General features: G+C 38.0%; 1 protein-coding gene across 1 annotated transcript in view; it reads right to left on the bottom strand.

Moving 5' to 3' along the window:
• The window catches only part of CFAP91 (cilia and flagella associated protein 91), a 101,044-nt gene that overhangs the window by 69,798 nt on the left and 15,952 nt on the right, over positions 1-15,294 (bottom strand). Inside the window, exon 6 of the mRNA XM_021692550.1 lies at positions 3,579-3,763. Coding sequence (XP_021548225.1) covers positions 3,579-3,763 — 185 coding nt within the window. The remainder of the gene's footprint in view (positions 1-3,578; positions 3,764-15,294) is intronic.

The raw sequence follows: 15,294 nt of genomic DNA, 5'->3' as shown, positions 1-15,294 counted from the left end.
AAAGTTATCATCTGGGGCGCCTGGGTGGCTCAGTTGGTTAAGCGACTGCCTTCGGCTCAGGTCATGATCCTGGAGTCTGGGATCGAGTCCCGCATCGGGCTCCCTGCTTGGCAGGGAGTCTGCTTCTCCCTCTGACCCTCCTCCCTCTCATGCTCTCTGTCTCTCATTCTCTCTGTCTCAAATAAATAAATAAAATCTTAAAAAAAAAAAAGTTATCATCTTTAGAAACTCAATACCTAACAGTTTTAATGACATGTTTTTCTCTTTTTTTGTGCATCATGTTCTCAAACCCTGCTTCTTCCTTTTGAGATCATTTTTCTTCTTACAGAAGTATATCCTTTCATCTTCTTTTATTCAGATTAATAGGTAACATTTAAAGGATGCTTATTTACATGCTAGGCACGGGTCTAAGTACATTACATAAAGGAATTTACTTAATCTGTACAATATCCTATGAGATAGATCCAATGAAATGTCCTATCCTATGAAAAGTCTTTATTTCAGCTTCACTCCTGAATAATAGTTTGGCTGGTAAAAGAATTCTAGATTTGCAATTATTTTCCCACAGCACTTTATTTTTTTTTTTTTAAGATTTTATTTATTTGTCAGAGAGAGAGCACACGTGCAACAGGGGGAGAAGCAGGCAGAGGGAGAAGCAGGCAGAAGGAGAAGCAGGCTCCCTGCTGAACAAGGAGCTGGATGCGGCACTTGATCCCAGGACCCTGGGATCATGACCTGAGCCAAAGGCAGACGCTGAACCAAATGAGCCACCCACTCATCTCTATCCCGCAGCACTTTAAAAATAATTCTGTAAAATGTCAATTTAGTTTTTGTCTCTTTGTAGGTAATCTGACTTTTCTCTCTAAAGGTTTTTGCAGTTTTTTCTTTTTCCTTTATTGTAGGTGTGAATTTTTTTTTAATCCTGTTTGGTCCTCAATGAAATTTTTCAACCTGTGGACTCATATCTTTCTTTAGTCCTGGGAAATTCTCGGCCATTATCTTTTTTTGCATTGCTTTTCCACCATTCTATTATAGGATCTTATAATCCTATCCGCCATGGTTCTTACCTTTTTTATCTTATTCTACCTTTGAATATTGCATTCTGGAATACTTGTTCATTTAATCTTTCATTTCACTAATTTGTTCTTCAGCTCTGCCTAGTTTACTACTGAGCTCATTTTATTTCAAACTTCATCAATCCAGGGATTGCAACTGGTTCTTTTTCATAGCTCCCCTTCTTGTTTTCATGCTTTATCCTGCTTTATCTCTTTGAGGATATAAAAAGTATTTCCCAAGTCCTTTTCAGATTGCGCCATTTGCTCTGTTTGCTCAAGAATTTATTCTCTCTCTCTCTGTTTTTTTTTTTTTTTTACATTTTGTGGATCACTCCTGGTGTCTGTGTTCCTTAGATGCTTTGTGATTCTTGGGTTGAGATCATTTGTTGATTTCTCTCATGAGCACCCTGGGTAGTAACACTCTTTGACCTGGCAAGAGGGATAGCTCCCCAGCCTCATTCTTTAGAGTCCTACCCATCACCATAGGATGAGGAGTTCAACAGACTATGCCCAGCTGGAGCTACTCTACTCTTAGAAACCCTGAATTCCTTGAACAAATGGCCCAAGCCTCCTTCCAAAATCTACATGGACCTCTTCCCAGAAGTCAGACTCCCAAGGGCAGACCATATGCTGCTGTTCGTTCACCGTTTTGGTTTTTTTTTTAAGATTTTATTTATTTGACAGAGAGAGAGGGAGAAAGAGCATAAGCAGGGGGAGGGGCAGAGGGAGAGGGAGAAGCAGGCTCCCCACTGAGCAGGTTGCCGGATGCAGGACTGATCCCAGGAGCCTGGGATCATGACCTGAGCTGAAGGCAGATGCTTAACTGACTGAGCCACCCAGGCACCCTGTTTGTTCACCCTTAAACCCAAGGGGTAGCCAAGTGGCAGCTGTTTACAGCGATATGTACATAAAGGTTGGAAAAACAAGGTGAGGTAATCACATGCATACATGACAGGCCCCTCATGATGTGGAACAGAGCCAGAGAAAAAGGCAAGTCACAGGCAGCCTCTTCCCTTATTGCCCCATTCCACCAAAGAATCCCAAGGAATCTAAGAATTTTTAATTTAAAGTTGTCCTTTCAACTTGTTATAAAGATATATTTGTGAAAAATATAGAATTCTACTTAAAATATTTTACTTAAAAGATATTAACTTGATTTATAACTTTTAAATATCTATACATATAGTGTATAGGCCTCCATTTAAACTCCTACTCAGAGCCTCAAAAATGAGGGGGTAGGCTTGACTCAGTGGTTTTTACTGATACTTCAACCTCTGTGTTGGCAGGCACTGGCCTTCAGTCCTACCTATGGGCAGGAGAAAAGTCCTGCTTCCTCTAGTTTCAGGCAGGCAATTCAGATCTGGCTCCCCACCATTCGCAGTACCTGCTCATCTTCATAGGCTCCCAGCTATTTCTTTCTTTTAGGAAGACATCTCCAATACTAAACTATGGAAATTTTCTTCCTTTTTTTAAAAGTGTGTGTGTGTGTATGGATACACACACACTAATATACACATAACCAATATATATATTCATATATATATACTAACACATATATATATTTAGATCAGGAGGGAAAAGTTTCAGCATATTTTTAATCTGTCTTCTAGGTCTGAAAGTAGAGCCTCTGCTTTCAAGTATGGATGTCAAGAATGCTTCATCTGAATTCGTAAGGTGAGCCAGGAAACATGAATCAAAACTAGAGCTCAGATATGAACATCTTTATTCTCTATGATGTAGACTTGACCACAGCAAACCATCACAACTGGGAAACAAAGGTAATCTCATGTTAATAAAAACCATTACAGGTTACCAACTATCTCCACCACCTGGGATGAGCTGGCCTCTCTGGCTCTTCCGTTTCCCAGCTACAATCAAGTGAGTTCAAGAAGCTAATGTCTAGTCATTTCCAAAAGCCCCTTTCCTTATTAATTTTTCTAATTTCACATAATATAGGCCTAGGTCAGATTTTATTGCATTCTAAGAGTGAATTTCTGAGCCTGAACCATATTAGCATTTCAGAGATAACAGCAAAAGAAATCACCCAAATCATCTAATAGGGTATGTAAGAGAGCTTTGATAAATTGCAAGATATTTTGGCAAAGTAAGATAATACTGTTACATATTATAGAATATACATTCAGTATTATACACTCAAAAAAGGTTTATGTGTAAAGAGGGAGTAAGGATTGCTCAATGAAAAGGAACTGATTTACTAGGAAAAACACTGGGGGCGGGGGGAGGTGAGTCATCAGCAAATAACCACAAAATTAAGCTGAAATAGAACTTCAGCTTCAGGGATAAAGTACAATAAGCCTCCTTGCAATGGAAAGGGTATACTCTCTTTGAACAAAAGTATCAGTAGAAGTATGAGTCTATGAAGTAGCTCTGTTGAGCAAGACATTTTAAATAGCAACACTTTATACCACAGTTGCCTCTGAGCACATCATTTCCAGGAACTCAGTAGCATGCACGGTTATCAGGACAGGCAACCATAAATATTCAAGACAATTACCAACTCACCCCAAGTAAGAGCAGCCAGGGTCAAGAGCTCAGGGATTGAATCCTGACATACTACATATTCTGGAGAATATGGATCAGTTTGAACTTCAGCATCCCGATAATCAGTCTGAGTACCCACAGTGTACTTTGAAGGTACGGAAGGGTACTTAGCAGAAGTAGTAGGAGGGAAAATATATGCCTCTGTCCTAAAAGGGAAAATTATTTTAAAAATTAAAACCTGATCCAATCACTTAGAATACTATACCGTCAAGTAGAAATAAATCCTTATCTTCACTAAGCCCATTCCCCCTTTAAACATGCACAAATTCATGAATCCAGTGTAACCAGGATTGTGCCCAATTATCTTGAGAGAACTGCCTTGTTAGTCTCACCTCTGCCAAGAAACTGAAGGGATATAAAAGCCCAGGTCTACTCACAAAAGTACCTATTTATCTGTGTATCACTGGGCAGGATTGTAGTCAGAAATGTAGATTCTAGGATGTTATACAGTTACTTCTAAACCTGTTGAGAATTGCTATTTCCTGGTTTCTTTTTTCTCTGCTTTTAGTTATATAACCAAATTTAATTGTTTCCCTCTAGAAATTCAGGAGCAGAGAAAAGAGAAGAGATGCTTCTGATTTTTTAAAAAGGCAAGGCTCTTTTGAGATAGATGACTCAATAATTAATGCTAGGATTACTTGATTAACTACAGAAGTTACCTCATCCCTTGGACAAAAATTCCAGATATTTTAAGGCATTTAATGTAAAAATGAGACTATAAAAGTACTAACAGGAAACATAAGTAAATATACTATCTTTGAGTGAAAGTATTTTTCAGCATGGCTCAAAAGCCAGAAACTACAAAAGGAAATGAATTAAGTTGAAACTTCTATACCTCAAAGTGTCATGAACAAATTTAAAATATGAATGGCACACTTAGAAATAGGTTTTACAACATATATGATAATAATTAAACACCCTTTCTATACAAAAAGCCCTTGTAAATCAGTAAGTTAAATACCAACAGAAAAATGCGTAACAATTCACAAAAGTGAAAACTAACAAACATATGAAAAAATAATGAACATAACTAGTAATCAAAGTAAAATAAAACCACAAGATTCTATCTTATTATATCACATAAGCAAAGATTTAAAAGATTGAAAATACCCAGCATTGATGAAGTTGTGAAGAAACAGGCATTCTCATAAACTGTTGATTAAAATAAATAGATATAACCTAACAGGTAACTTAGCAATATATATCTGAACTTTACAATACTCTTTTGCCCCAGCAAATGTACTCCTAGGAATTTATTCTAGGAAATAACTGGACAAGTATACAGAGATATATGCAAACACATTCATAAAGTCTGATGTGTAAGAATAAAAACTTACAAACTCTTTTTTAATGGCCAATTAAAAAAAATAGTTGCACCTGAGGTTATTAGGCATCAATCTTGGATCCATATTTTCATCTTTTTTTTTTTATTCTGGCTATTTTTAAGTACAGAAAAAAATTTTACATTAATTCATTTAAACATATGTCTACTCTTAACATAATTTTTATAGCAAGTATGATAGCACATATGCTTTAATGTTCTAGTGCAGGGCTTTTTTCTTTTTCTTTTCTAAGATTTTATTTTTAGATGTCCATCAACTGATGAGTGGATAAAGATGTGGTATATGCCTACAATGGAATATTACTCAGCCATCAAAAAGAATGAAATCTTGCCATTTGCAACGACAGAACTAGAGTGTATTACATTAAGCGAAATAACTCAGAGAAAGACAAATACAATATGATTTCATTCATATGTAGAATTTAAGAAATGAAACAGATGAACATAGGGGAAGGGAAGGAAAAATAAGATAAAAACAGAGAGGGAGCAAAGCATAAGATACTCTTAACTATAGGGAACAAACAGTTGCTGGAGGGGAGGTGGGTGAGGGATGAGGTAACTGGGTATTAAGGAAGGCACTTGATGTAATGAGCACTGGGTGTTATATGCAACTGATGAATCACTAAATTCTACCCCTGAAACTAATAATACACTATATGTTAACTAACCTGAATTTAAATAAAATCTAAAAAATAAAATAAAGATTTTATTTTTAAGCAATCTCTGCACCCAATGAGGGGCTTGAACTCACAACCCTGAGATCAAGAGTCGCATGCTCCACTGACTGAGCCAGCCAGGCACCCCAGCAGTGCGTTTTTCTTTTACTTTTGAGTTTGCTTCCCTTAATATCTTTTCCTCCCTTATCTACCTATAGCAGTACCCTCTCTGTACATCCTAGATCTAGAATATATACTTGAATTATCCTTGAATCTTGCTGTATTTTTATCCACACTTATTTTTCTATGCTCACACAAATATACACATAGAGTATTATTTTATTGTTTTGCTAACATGGAAATCATATTATGAATACATTTTTGCATCTTGCCTTTTTAACTAAACCATACTTCATGGAAATCTTTCCAATCTATTCATGTGGCTCTTTTTCAAGAAAAATCAAACTTAAATGATCACCACCAATAGAAAAACTACTTCAAAAAATATGGCACACCTATAATGGAATTTATGCAACTATTAAAAGTAAAAATGTAATCAGAATTTATAAACATAAATAACAATTATTTCTGGATAGGATTACAGAATTTTTTTCATGTTTATAGTTTTCTAAATTTTCTAACTTTTTTTTAACCTAGAAATATACTACTATTAAAATAAGGGGAAAAAAATAAGGAAAAAAACAATACAGCCATTTCCATTTAAAAGAAAATATGTTTTCTAGTTGGTAGAAGAGTTATTAAATTACATAAACAAAAAAACTAAATATAATGGCAAAAAAGAAAGATTTCCATTTTAAAAATAGTCAAAGGCAATGGGAGGTGTTTATAAAGAAGCAAAACATACAGAGCTTAGCTCTAAGAAAAATGCACTTCAAGTCAGCTAGAAAGAAGCACCTACTTGGAGGTTCAACCTGTAATGAAATAATACTTTAAATTGTTATTAATGCTGAATTCTAATGGTATTGAAATCATTTTTTCAGCAGCTGCTATGAATTTCTAACCTATGTAGATAATTTAGGTATTTATAATTTGTGTTTTCAGCAGAAATTATTTGACTATAAAGATTCTAGTTGAGGAAATAACTGATGATATAAATAAGCTTTATATCATCCCAGGTCATATGAATATTATTATGTAACACCATTAGTTTGAATCAAGAGAATAAATTGTTTTTCCAAATTAAAAATTACACATTTGAACCATCTGATCAAATATGCTAAGATTATGATAAAGCCTAATGAATCCTTCTGACTAATCTTTCTGATGACTTAAGATCCTTCTAGGTGAGTCAGAGAAGAGGATGCAAAGGGGGAATGCTACTTTGACAGAAGTCCTACAGTAACTTAATACAGTTTCTTTCCTAACTAACTTGTTATTTTTCTCCAACCTATTCTCTTTTTCTCCATTTCAGCTGGTTTTAGGGGAGAATAAACTGAATAAGAAAAAACAATGATCTCTTTCCTACCCCTCCCCAACTTCAGTCAGAACTGAAAAATGAGAAAGAAAGACCCCATATCTGCTGCTTACCTGGCTTGAGCCCTGGATCCCATCCACAGGCTCACCGGTATCCCAACAGCACCTAGCGCTGCTCTGTTCCCTCTCTCCAGACCCTTCCTCCTCCACTACTGCACAGGCACCAGGAGCATGCACTGTCTGCCATACCCTCTTCTAGATTTTCCCTTCCAGGCCCAACAAAACTAAACCTCACAAAGAGGGGTTTCACAAAGTAGCAAACCCTGTTCTGTAATTATGAACTTTAATGAATGTTTGTATTTTTTAAAGACTTAATGTTCTCAGAGCAGCTTTACATTCACAGTAAAACTGAGGAAGGTACAGAGATTTCCCATATACACACTTTGCCTCCACACATGCATAGCCTGCTCCATTATCAATATCCCTCACCATAGCGGTACATTTGTTACGACTGAGGAACATACATTTACACATCATGATCACCCCATAGTGTATATTAGAGTTCACTCTTGGTATTATACATTCTATGGTTTAGACAAATCCTTACAATATGTAGTATACATATATAATAACACCTATCCACCATTATAGTATCATACAGTGTATCTTGCCCACCCTAAAAATTCTCTGTGCTCCTTCTAGTCATCCATACCCCTCTAACCCCTGGCAATCAATGACCCTTTATAATCTCCAGGTTTGCCTTTTCCAGAAAGTCATATAGTTGGAATCATACAGTATGTAGCCTTTCCCGATTGGCTTCTTTCTTTTAGTAATACACATTTAAGATTCCTCCATGTCTTTTCATGACTTGATAGCTCATTTCTTTTTAGTGATGAATAATATATTACATTGCCTCAATATACCATAGTTTATCCATCAACCTGGTAAAGGACATCTTGGTTGCCTCCAAGTTTTGGCATTTATGAATAAAGCTGCTATAAACATCTATGGGTTTATGTGCAGGTTTTGTGTAAACGTAAGTTTTCAACTCCTTGGGTAAACACCAAGGAGCACAATTGCTGGACTATATGGTAAGAGTATGTTTAGTTTTATAAGAAACAGCCAAACTGTCTTCCAAAGTGGCTATAGCATTTTATATTTCCCACCAGCAATGAATGAGGGTTCCTAGTGCTGGTGTTATCAGTGTCCCAGATGGTGGCCATTCTAGCAAGTGCAGAGTGACATTTTATTGTTTTAATTTGCATTTCCCCAATGACATATGATGCGAAGCACCTCTTCATATGCTTATTTGCCACCTGTATATCCTCTTTGTGAGGTGTCTGTTAAGGTCTTTGGCCCATTTTAAAATCAGGTTGTTCTTTTTCTTATTGTTGTGTTTGAAGAGTTCACTACATAGTTCGGGTAACAGTCCTTTAGCAGATACGTCTTTTCAAATATTTTCTATCAGTCTGTGGCTTGTCTTCTCATTCTATTGACATTGTCTTTTGTACATTGGAAATTTTTAACTTTATTTACTTATTTTCTTTAAGTTTTTACTTAAATTCCACTTAGTTAACATACAGTGTAATATTAGTTTCAGGAGAATTTAGTGATTCATCACGTACATATAACACCCACTGCTCATCACAAGTGTCCTCCTTAATCCCCATCACCCATTTAGCCCATCCCCCTGCCCACCTCCCCTCCAGCAACCCTCAGTTTGTTCTCTATAGTTAAGAGTCTGTTTTATGGTTTGCCTATCTTTCCCCCCTACATTCATCTGTTTTGTTTCTTAAATTCCACATATAAATGAAATCAAATGGTATTTGTCTTTCTGACTGACTTATCTTGCTTAGCATAATATATTCTAGTTCCATCCATGTCATTGTAAATGCCAAGATTTCATTCTTTTTTATGGCTGTGTAACATTCCATTATATATATATATGACAACTTCTTTATTCATTCATCAGTCAATGGACATTTGGGCTCCTTCCATAATTTGGCTGTTAATAATGCTTCTATAAATATCAGGGTGCATGTATCCCTTCAAATCAGTATTTTTGTATCCTTTGGGTAAGTACCTAGTAGTGCAATTGCTGGATTGTAGGGTAGTTCCATTTTTAACTTTTTGAGGAACCTCCATACTGTTTCCCAGAGTGGCTACACCAGTTTGCATTCCCACCAAAAGTGCATGAGGGTTCCCCTTTCTCCACATCCTCACCAACATCTGTTGTTTCCTGTGTTGTTAATTTTAGCCATTCTGAAAGGTGTGAGGTGGTATCTCATCGTGGTTTGATTTGTATTTCCCTGATGATGAGTGATGTTGAGCATCTTTGCATGCGTCTGTTACCATCTGGATGTCTTCTTTGAAAAAAATGTCTATTCATGTCTTCTGCCCAGTTCTTAACTGGGTTGCTTTTTTGGGTGTTGAGTTTGATAAGTTCTTTGTAGATTTTGGACACTAACCCCCTTTATCAGACATGTCATTTGCAAACATCTCCCATTCCATAGGTTGCCTTTTAGTTTTCTTGATTGTTTCCTTTGCTGTGCAGAGCTTTTTATCTTGATGAAGTCCCAATAGTTCATTTTGGCTTTTGTTTCCCTTGCCTCCAGCGACGTGTCTAGTAAGAAGTTGCTACGACCAAGGTCAAAGAGATTGCTGCCTGTGTTCTCCTCTAAGATTTTGATGGTTTCCTGTCTCACATTTAGGTCCTTCATCCATTTTTAATTTATTTTTGTACATAAGAAAGTGGTCCAGTTTCATTCTGTTGCACGTTGCTGTCCCAGTTTTCCCAATATTATTTGTGGAAGAGACCGTCCTTTTTCCATGGGATATTCTTTCCTGCTTTGTCGAAGATTAGTTTGCCATATAGTTGCGGGCCCACTTCTGGGTCACCTATTCTGTTACATTGATCTATGTGTCTGTTTTTGTGCCAGTACCATACTGTCTTGACAACTACAGCTTTGTAATATAACTTGAAGTCTGGCATTGGAATGCCTCCAGCTTTGCTTTTCTTTTACAAGATTGCTTTGGCTAATTTGTGGTTCCATACAAATTTTAGGATTGTTAATTCTAGCTCTGTGAAAAATGCTGGTGGTATTTTGGTAGGGATTGCTTTGAATGTGTGCACTGCTTTGGGTGGTATAGACATTTTAACAATATTTGCTCTTCTAATCCATGAGCACAGAATGTTTTTCCATTTCTTTGTGTCTTCTTCAATTTCTTGCATAAGTGTTCTATAGTTCTCAGAGTACAGGTCTTTTACCTCTTTGCTTAGGTTTATTCTTAGGTATCTTGTTTTTGGTGCAATTGTAAATGGGATTGATTCCTTGATTTCTCTTTCTGCTGCTTCATTATTGGTATACAGAAATGCAACAGATTTCTGTACACTGGTTTTTTATCCTCCCACTTTACTAAATTCATGTTATCAGTTCTGGCAATTTTTGGCAGGGGTCTTTTGGGTTTTCTACATAGAGTATTACGTTGTCTATGAATAGTGAAAGTTTGACTTCTTCCTTGCCGATTTGGATGCCTTTTATTTCTTTTTGTTGTCTGACACTGAGGCTAGGACTTTGAGTACTACTTTAAATAGCAAAGGTGAGAGTGGACATCCCTGTCTTATTCCTGACCATAGAGGAAAAGCTCTCAGTTTTTTCTCATTGAGGATGGTATCAGCTGTGGGTCTTTTGTATATGGCCTTTATGATGTTGAGGTATGTTCCTTCTATCCCTACTTTATTGATAGTTTTTTTTTTAAAGATTTTATTTATTTATTTGAGAGAGAGAATGAGAGAGAGAGAGAAAGCATGAGAGGGGGAGGGTCAGAGGGAGAAGCAGACTCCCTGCCGAGCAGGGAGCCCAATGCGGGACTCGATCCCGGGACTCCAGGATCATGACCTGAGCCGAAGGCAGTCACTTAACCAACTGAGCCACCCAGGTGCCCTTGATAGTTTTTATAATGAATGGATGCTGTACTTTGTCAAATGCTTTTCTGCATCTATTGAGAGGATCATATGGTTCTTTTCCTTTCTTTTATTAATGTGGTGTATCATGTTGATTGATTTGTGAATATTGAACCATCTTGCAGCCCAGGAATAAATCCCACTTGATCGTGCTGAATAACTCTTTAATGTACTGTTGGATTCAACTTTCTACTATCTTTTTGAGAATTTTTACATCCACATTCATCAGGGATATTGGCCTGTAATTCTTTCTAGTGAGGTCTTTGTCTGGTTTTGGAACCAAGGTGAGGCAGGACTCATAGAATGAGTCTGGAAGTTTTCCTTCCATTTCTATTTTTTTGGAACAGCTTCAGAAGAACAGATATTAACTCTTCTTTAAATGTTTGATAGAATTCCCCTGGGAACCCACCTGGCCCTGGAGTTTTGTTTGTTGGGAGATTTTTGATCACTGATTCAATTTCTTTGCTGGTTATGGGTCTGTTCAAATTTTCTATTTCTTCCTGCTTCAGTTTTGGTAGTTTGTATGTTCTAGGAATTTATCCATTTCTTCCAATTGCCCAATTTGTTGGCATATAACTTTTCATAATATTCTCTTATAATTGTTTGTATTTCTGTGGCATTGGTCGTGATTTCTCCTCTCTCATTTGTGATTTTATTCATTTGGGTCTTTTTTTTCTTTTCTTTTTGATAAGTCTGGCTAGAGGTTTATCAATTTTATTAATTCTTTCAAAGAACATGCTCCTGGTTTCATTGATCTGTTCTGTTTTTTTGTTTTTTTGTTTTTTTTTTTTAAATTCTGTACCATTTCTTTTTGCTCTAATCTTTATTATTTCCCTTCTTTTGCTGGCTTTAGGCTTCACTTGTTCTTTTTCTAGCTCCTTTGGTGTAAGGTTGTGTATTTGAGATTTCTCTTCTTGATGTAGGCCTGTCTTGCTACATACTTCTCTCTTATAATCGGTTTTACTGCATCCCAAAGGTTTTGGACCAGCATGTTTTCATTTTCATCTGTTTCCATGTAGTTTTTATTTCTTCTTTAATTTCCTGGTTAACCCATCATTCTTTAGCAGGATGTTCTTTAACCTCCATGTATTTGTGGTCTTTCCACATTTTTTCTTGTGGTTGACTTCAAGTTTCATAGCGTTGTGGTCAGAAAATATTCATGGTATGATCTCAATCTTTTTGTACTTGTTGAGGCCTGATTTGTGACCTCGTATATGATCTATTCTGACGAATGTCCCATGTGCACCCAAAAAGAATGTGTATTCTGCTGCTTTAGGATGAAATGTTCTGAATATATCCATTAAGTCCATCTGTTCCAGTGTGTCACTCAAAGCCATTGTTTCCTTGTTGACTTTCTGCTTAGATGATCTGTCCATTGCTGTAAGTGGGGTGTTAAAGTCCCCTACTATTATTGTATTATTATCAGTGAGCTCCTGTATGTTTGTTATTGTTTTATATATTTGGGTGCTCCCAAGTTGGGGGCATAAATATTTACAATTGTTAGATCTTCTTGTTGGATAGACCCCTTTATTATGATATGGTGCCCTTCTTCAACTCTTGTTACGTCTTTGATTTAAAATCTACTTTATCTGATTTAAGTCTGGCTACTCTGGCTTTCTCTTCATGTCCATTAGCATGATAAGTTGTTCTCCATCCCCTCTCTTTCAGTCTGTAGGTGCCTTTAGGTCTAAAGTGAGTCTCTTGTAGGCAGCATACAGATGGGTCCTTTCTTTTTTTTTTTTTTTATCCATTCTGATACCCTATGTCTTTTGAGTGGAGCATTTAGTCCATTTACATTCAGAGTGATTATTGTTAGATATTACTTCAGTGCCATTGTTTTACTTGTTTTGTCCTTGTTCCTGGAGATTTTCTCTGTCCCTTTCTAGTCTTTGTTACTTTTGGTCTTTCTTTCCCACTCAAAGGGTCCCCTTTAAAACCAGCAGGGCTGGTTTTGGGGCGCCTGGGTGGCTCAGTCGTTAAGCGTCTACCTACGGCTCAGGTCATGATCCCAGGGTCCTGGGATCGAGTCCCACATCGGGCTCCCTGCTCAGCGGGAAGCCTGCTTCTCCCTCTCCCACTACCCCTGCTTGTGTTCCCTCTCTCGCTGTCTCTCTCTGTCAAAATAAATAAATAAAATCTTTTAAAAAAAATAAAACCAGCAGGGCTGGTTTAGTGATCATAAACTCCTTTAGTTTTTGTTTGTCTGGGAAACTCTTATCTCTCCTTCTACTCTGAATGACAACCTTGCTAGATCGAGTATTCTTGGCTGCATATTTTTCCCATTCAGCACATTGAATATATCATGCCAATCTGTTCTACCCTGCCAAGTTTCTGTGGAAAGGTCTGCTGCTAACCTTATTTTGTCTTCTCTTGTAAGTTAAGGACTTCTTTTCTCTTGATGCTTTTAGGATTCTTTCCTTATCTCTGTATTTTGCAAATTTTACTATAATATATCTTGGTGTTGGCATGCTTTTGTTGATTTTGATGGGAGTTCTCTGTGTCTCCTGGATTTGGATATGTGTTTCCTCCCCAGATTAGAAAAGTTTTCAACTACAATTTCCTCAAATAAACCTTCTGCCCCTTTTTCCTTCTCTTCTTCTTCTGGAACTCCTATGATATGAATGTTATATACTTTGTGGAGTCACTGAGTCCCCTAAGTCTACATTCATAATCCAATATTTTTCTTTCCCTCTTCATTTCAGCTTATTTTCCATAATTTTATCTTCTATATCACATTCATTGTTTCATCCATTCTTGTGGTCGTTACATCCAGTCAGTTTTATATCTCGGTTATAGCATTTTTTATTTCAGCCTGACTACTTTTTAGGACTTTTATCTCTATAGTAAGGGACTGCCTGGTATTTTCTATGCTTTTCTCAAGCCCAGCTTGTATCCTTATGGTTGTTGTTTTAAATTCTGGATCAGGCATATTACTTATATCTGTTCCGATTAGATCTCTAGCACGACCTTTTCCTGTTCTTTCTTTTGGGATGAATTCCTCTGTCTTGGCATTTGTTTAGGTCTCTGTCTTCTTCTGTGTGTTAGGAAAGCCTGTTATGTTTCCTGCTCCTGAGAGTAATGACTTTATGGAGAAGAGGTCATATGCTGTGCTGAGCCTGGCACTTCAGGAAGTGTCTCTGGTATATGCTGTGTGCACTCTGCTGCTGTGTTCTGGCTACTCTTTCCCTCAGGTCAGTCCTCTGCAGTTTCACCTTGCCTGCACTGGGAACTGTTTGGAACTTGGCCAGAGTGTGGCAAGTTTTAAGTATTTGTGCTCTGGTCTGTTTATTAAAAGAGACCTGATGCTTTGCAGCACTCTATGGTCTGTAGATTTGGTGCATACAGGGGGATTATGCTGGTCTTCTGGGGGAGGGGCCTGCTGCTTGGGTTCTCAGGCACACTTGCCCTAGTAAAGAAGCACCTGCAGAGTGCAGGGGGGCAGAGCTTGATATAGGTGGTTTATGCTGCCACTGTTGGCTTGTGCTGCTTACTGAAGTTAGTTTATGCTGAGGGGCAGGGAAGGGAAATGGCACCAGCCCTCTCCCTCATCCTGGAGAGGGGAGTTGGTGCCCACCACTGTCTGGCAAGCCCTTACAGAAGAATGAACAGTCTCCCCTTGTGTATCCCAGGTGTCCCGCAGATCCCTGCCTTCACCCTGTCTGTGTCCGGTGTCTATCCACCTGGCAGTGCAGGGTACCTGTGTTTTATCCCAGGCAGGCTGGCTGAGTTTTACAGCTCCAAATTTTAGGGACCTGGCATGGCTTGGACCTGTGTGCTGGTCCTCTGGGGAAGGGTCTTGCCACACTGGGGCTGATAGAGGTTTGTCCCAGAAATATGATGAACACACAGTGGTTTGGAGTAAAGTGAAGCAAAAGCCAGTGTCCAGGTTAGCCACCTCAGCAGATGTCTGTCTATGCTAAGGGGTGGGGAGCATAATGATGCCTGCGACCTCTTTTTTCCCTGGAGAAGCAATTCCACTTCTCCCAGATGCACTTCAAGAAGGGGGAACCATCTCTCCCAGTGCATCCCAGGGGATCCTCAGAGCATGCTGTCTGCTCTCAGGCTCTCTGCCCTACTTCTCCACAGGAGCACTGCAGCACCTACCGGGCTCCACACTGGCCACAGCACAGGACTCTAAAACTCCAGTCTTTGAGTTCTGTTGACTGTAAAAACTCACAATAATCAGCCCCTCTCATTTTCCCAGTCAATGGCTTTGGGGAAATGTTTTCCTTGTGTGATCCCCTGTGCAACGCCCCCATCTTGCCTCTCTCCATGATCAGG

The sequence above is a fragment of the Neomonachus schauinslandi genome, chromosome 1, assembly GCF_002201575.2.
Source record: "Neomonachus schauinslandi chromosome 1, ASM220157v2, whole genome shotgun sequence".
Classification (NCBI taxonomy): Eukaryota; Metazoa; Chordata; class Mammalia; order Carnivora; family Phocidae; genus Neomonachus; species Neomonachus schauinslandi.
The sequence above is the reverse complement of the archived record's forward strand: the minus strand, read 5'-3'. Positions and strand labels throughout refer to the sequence as shown.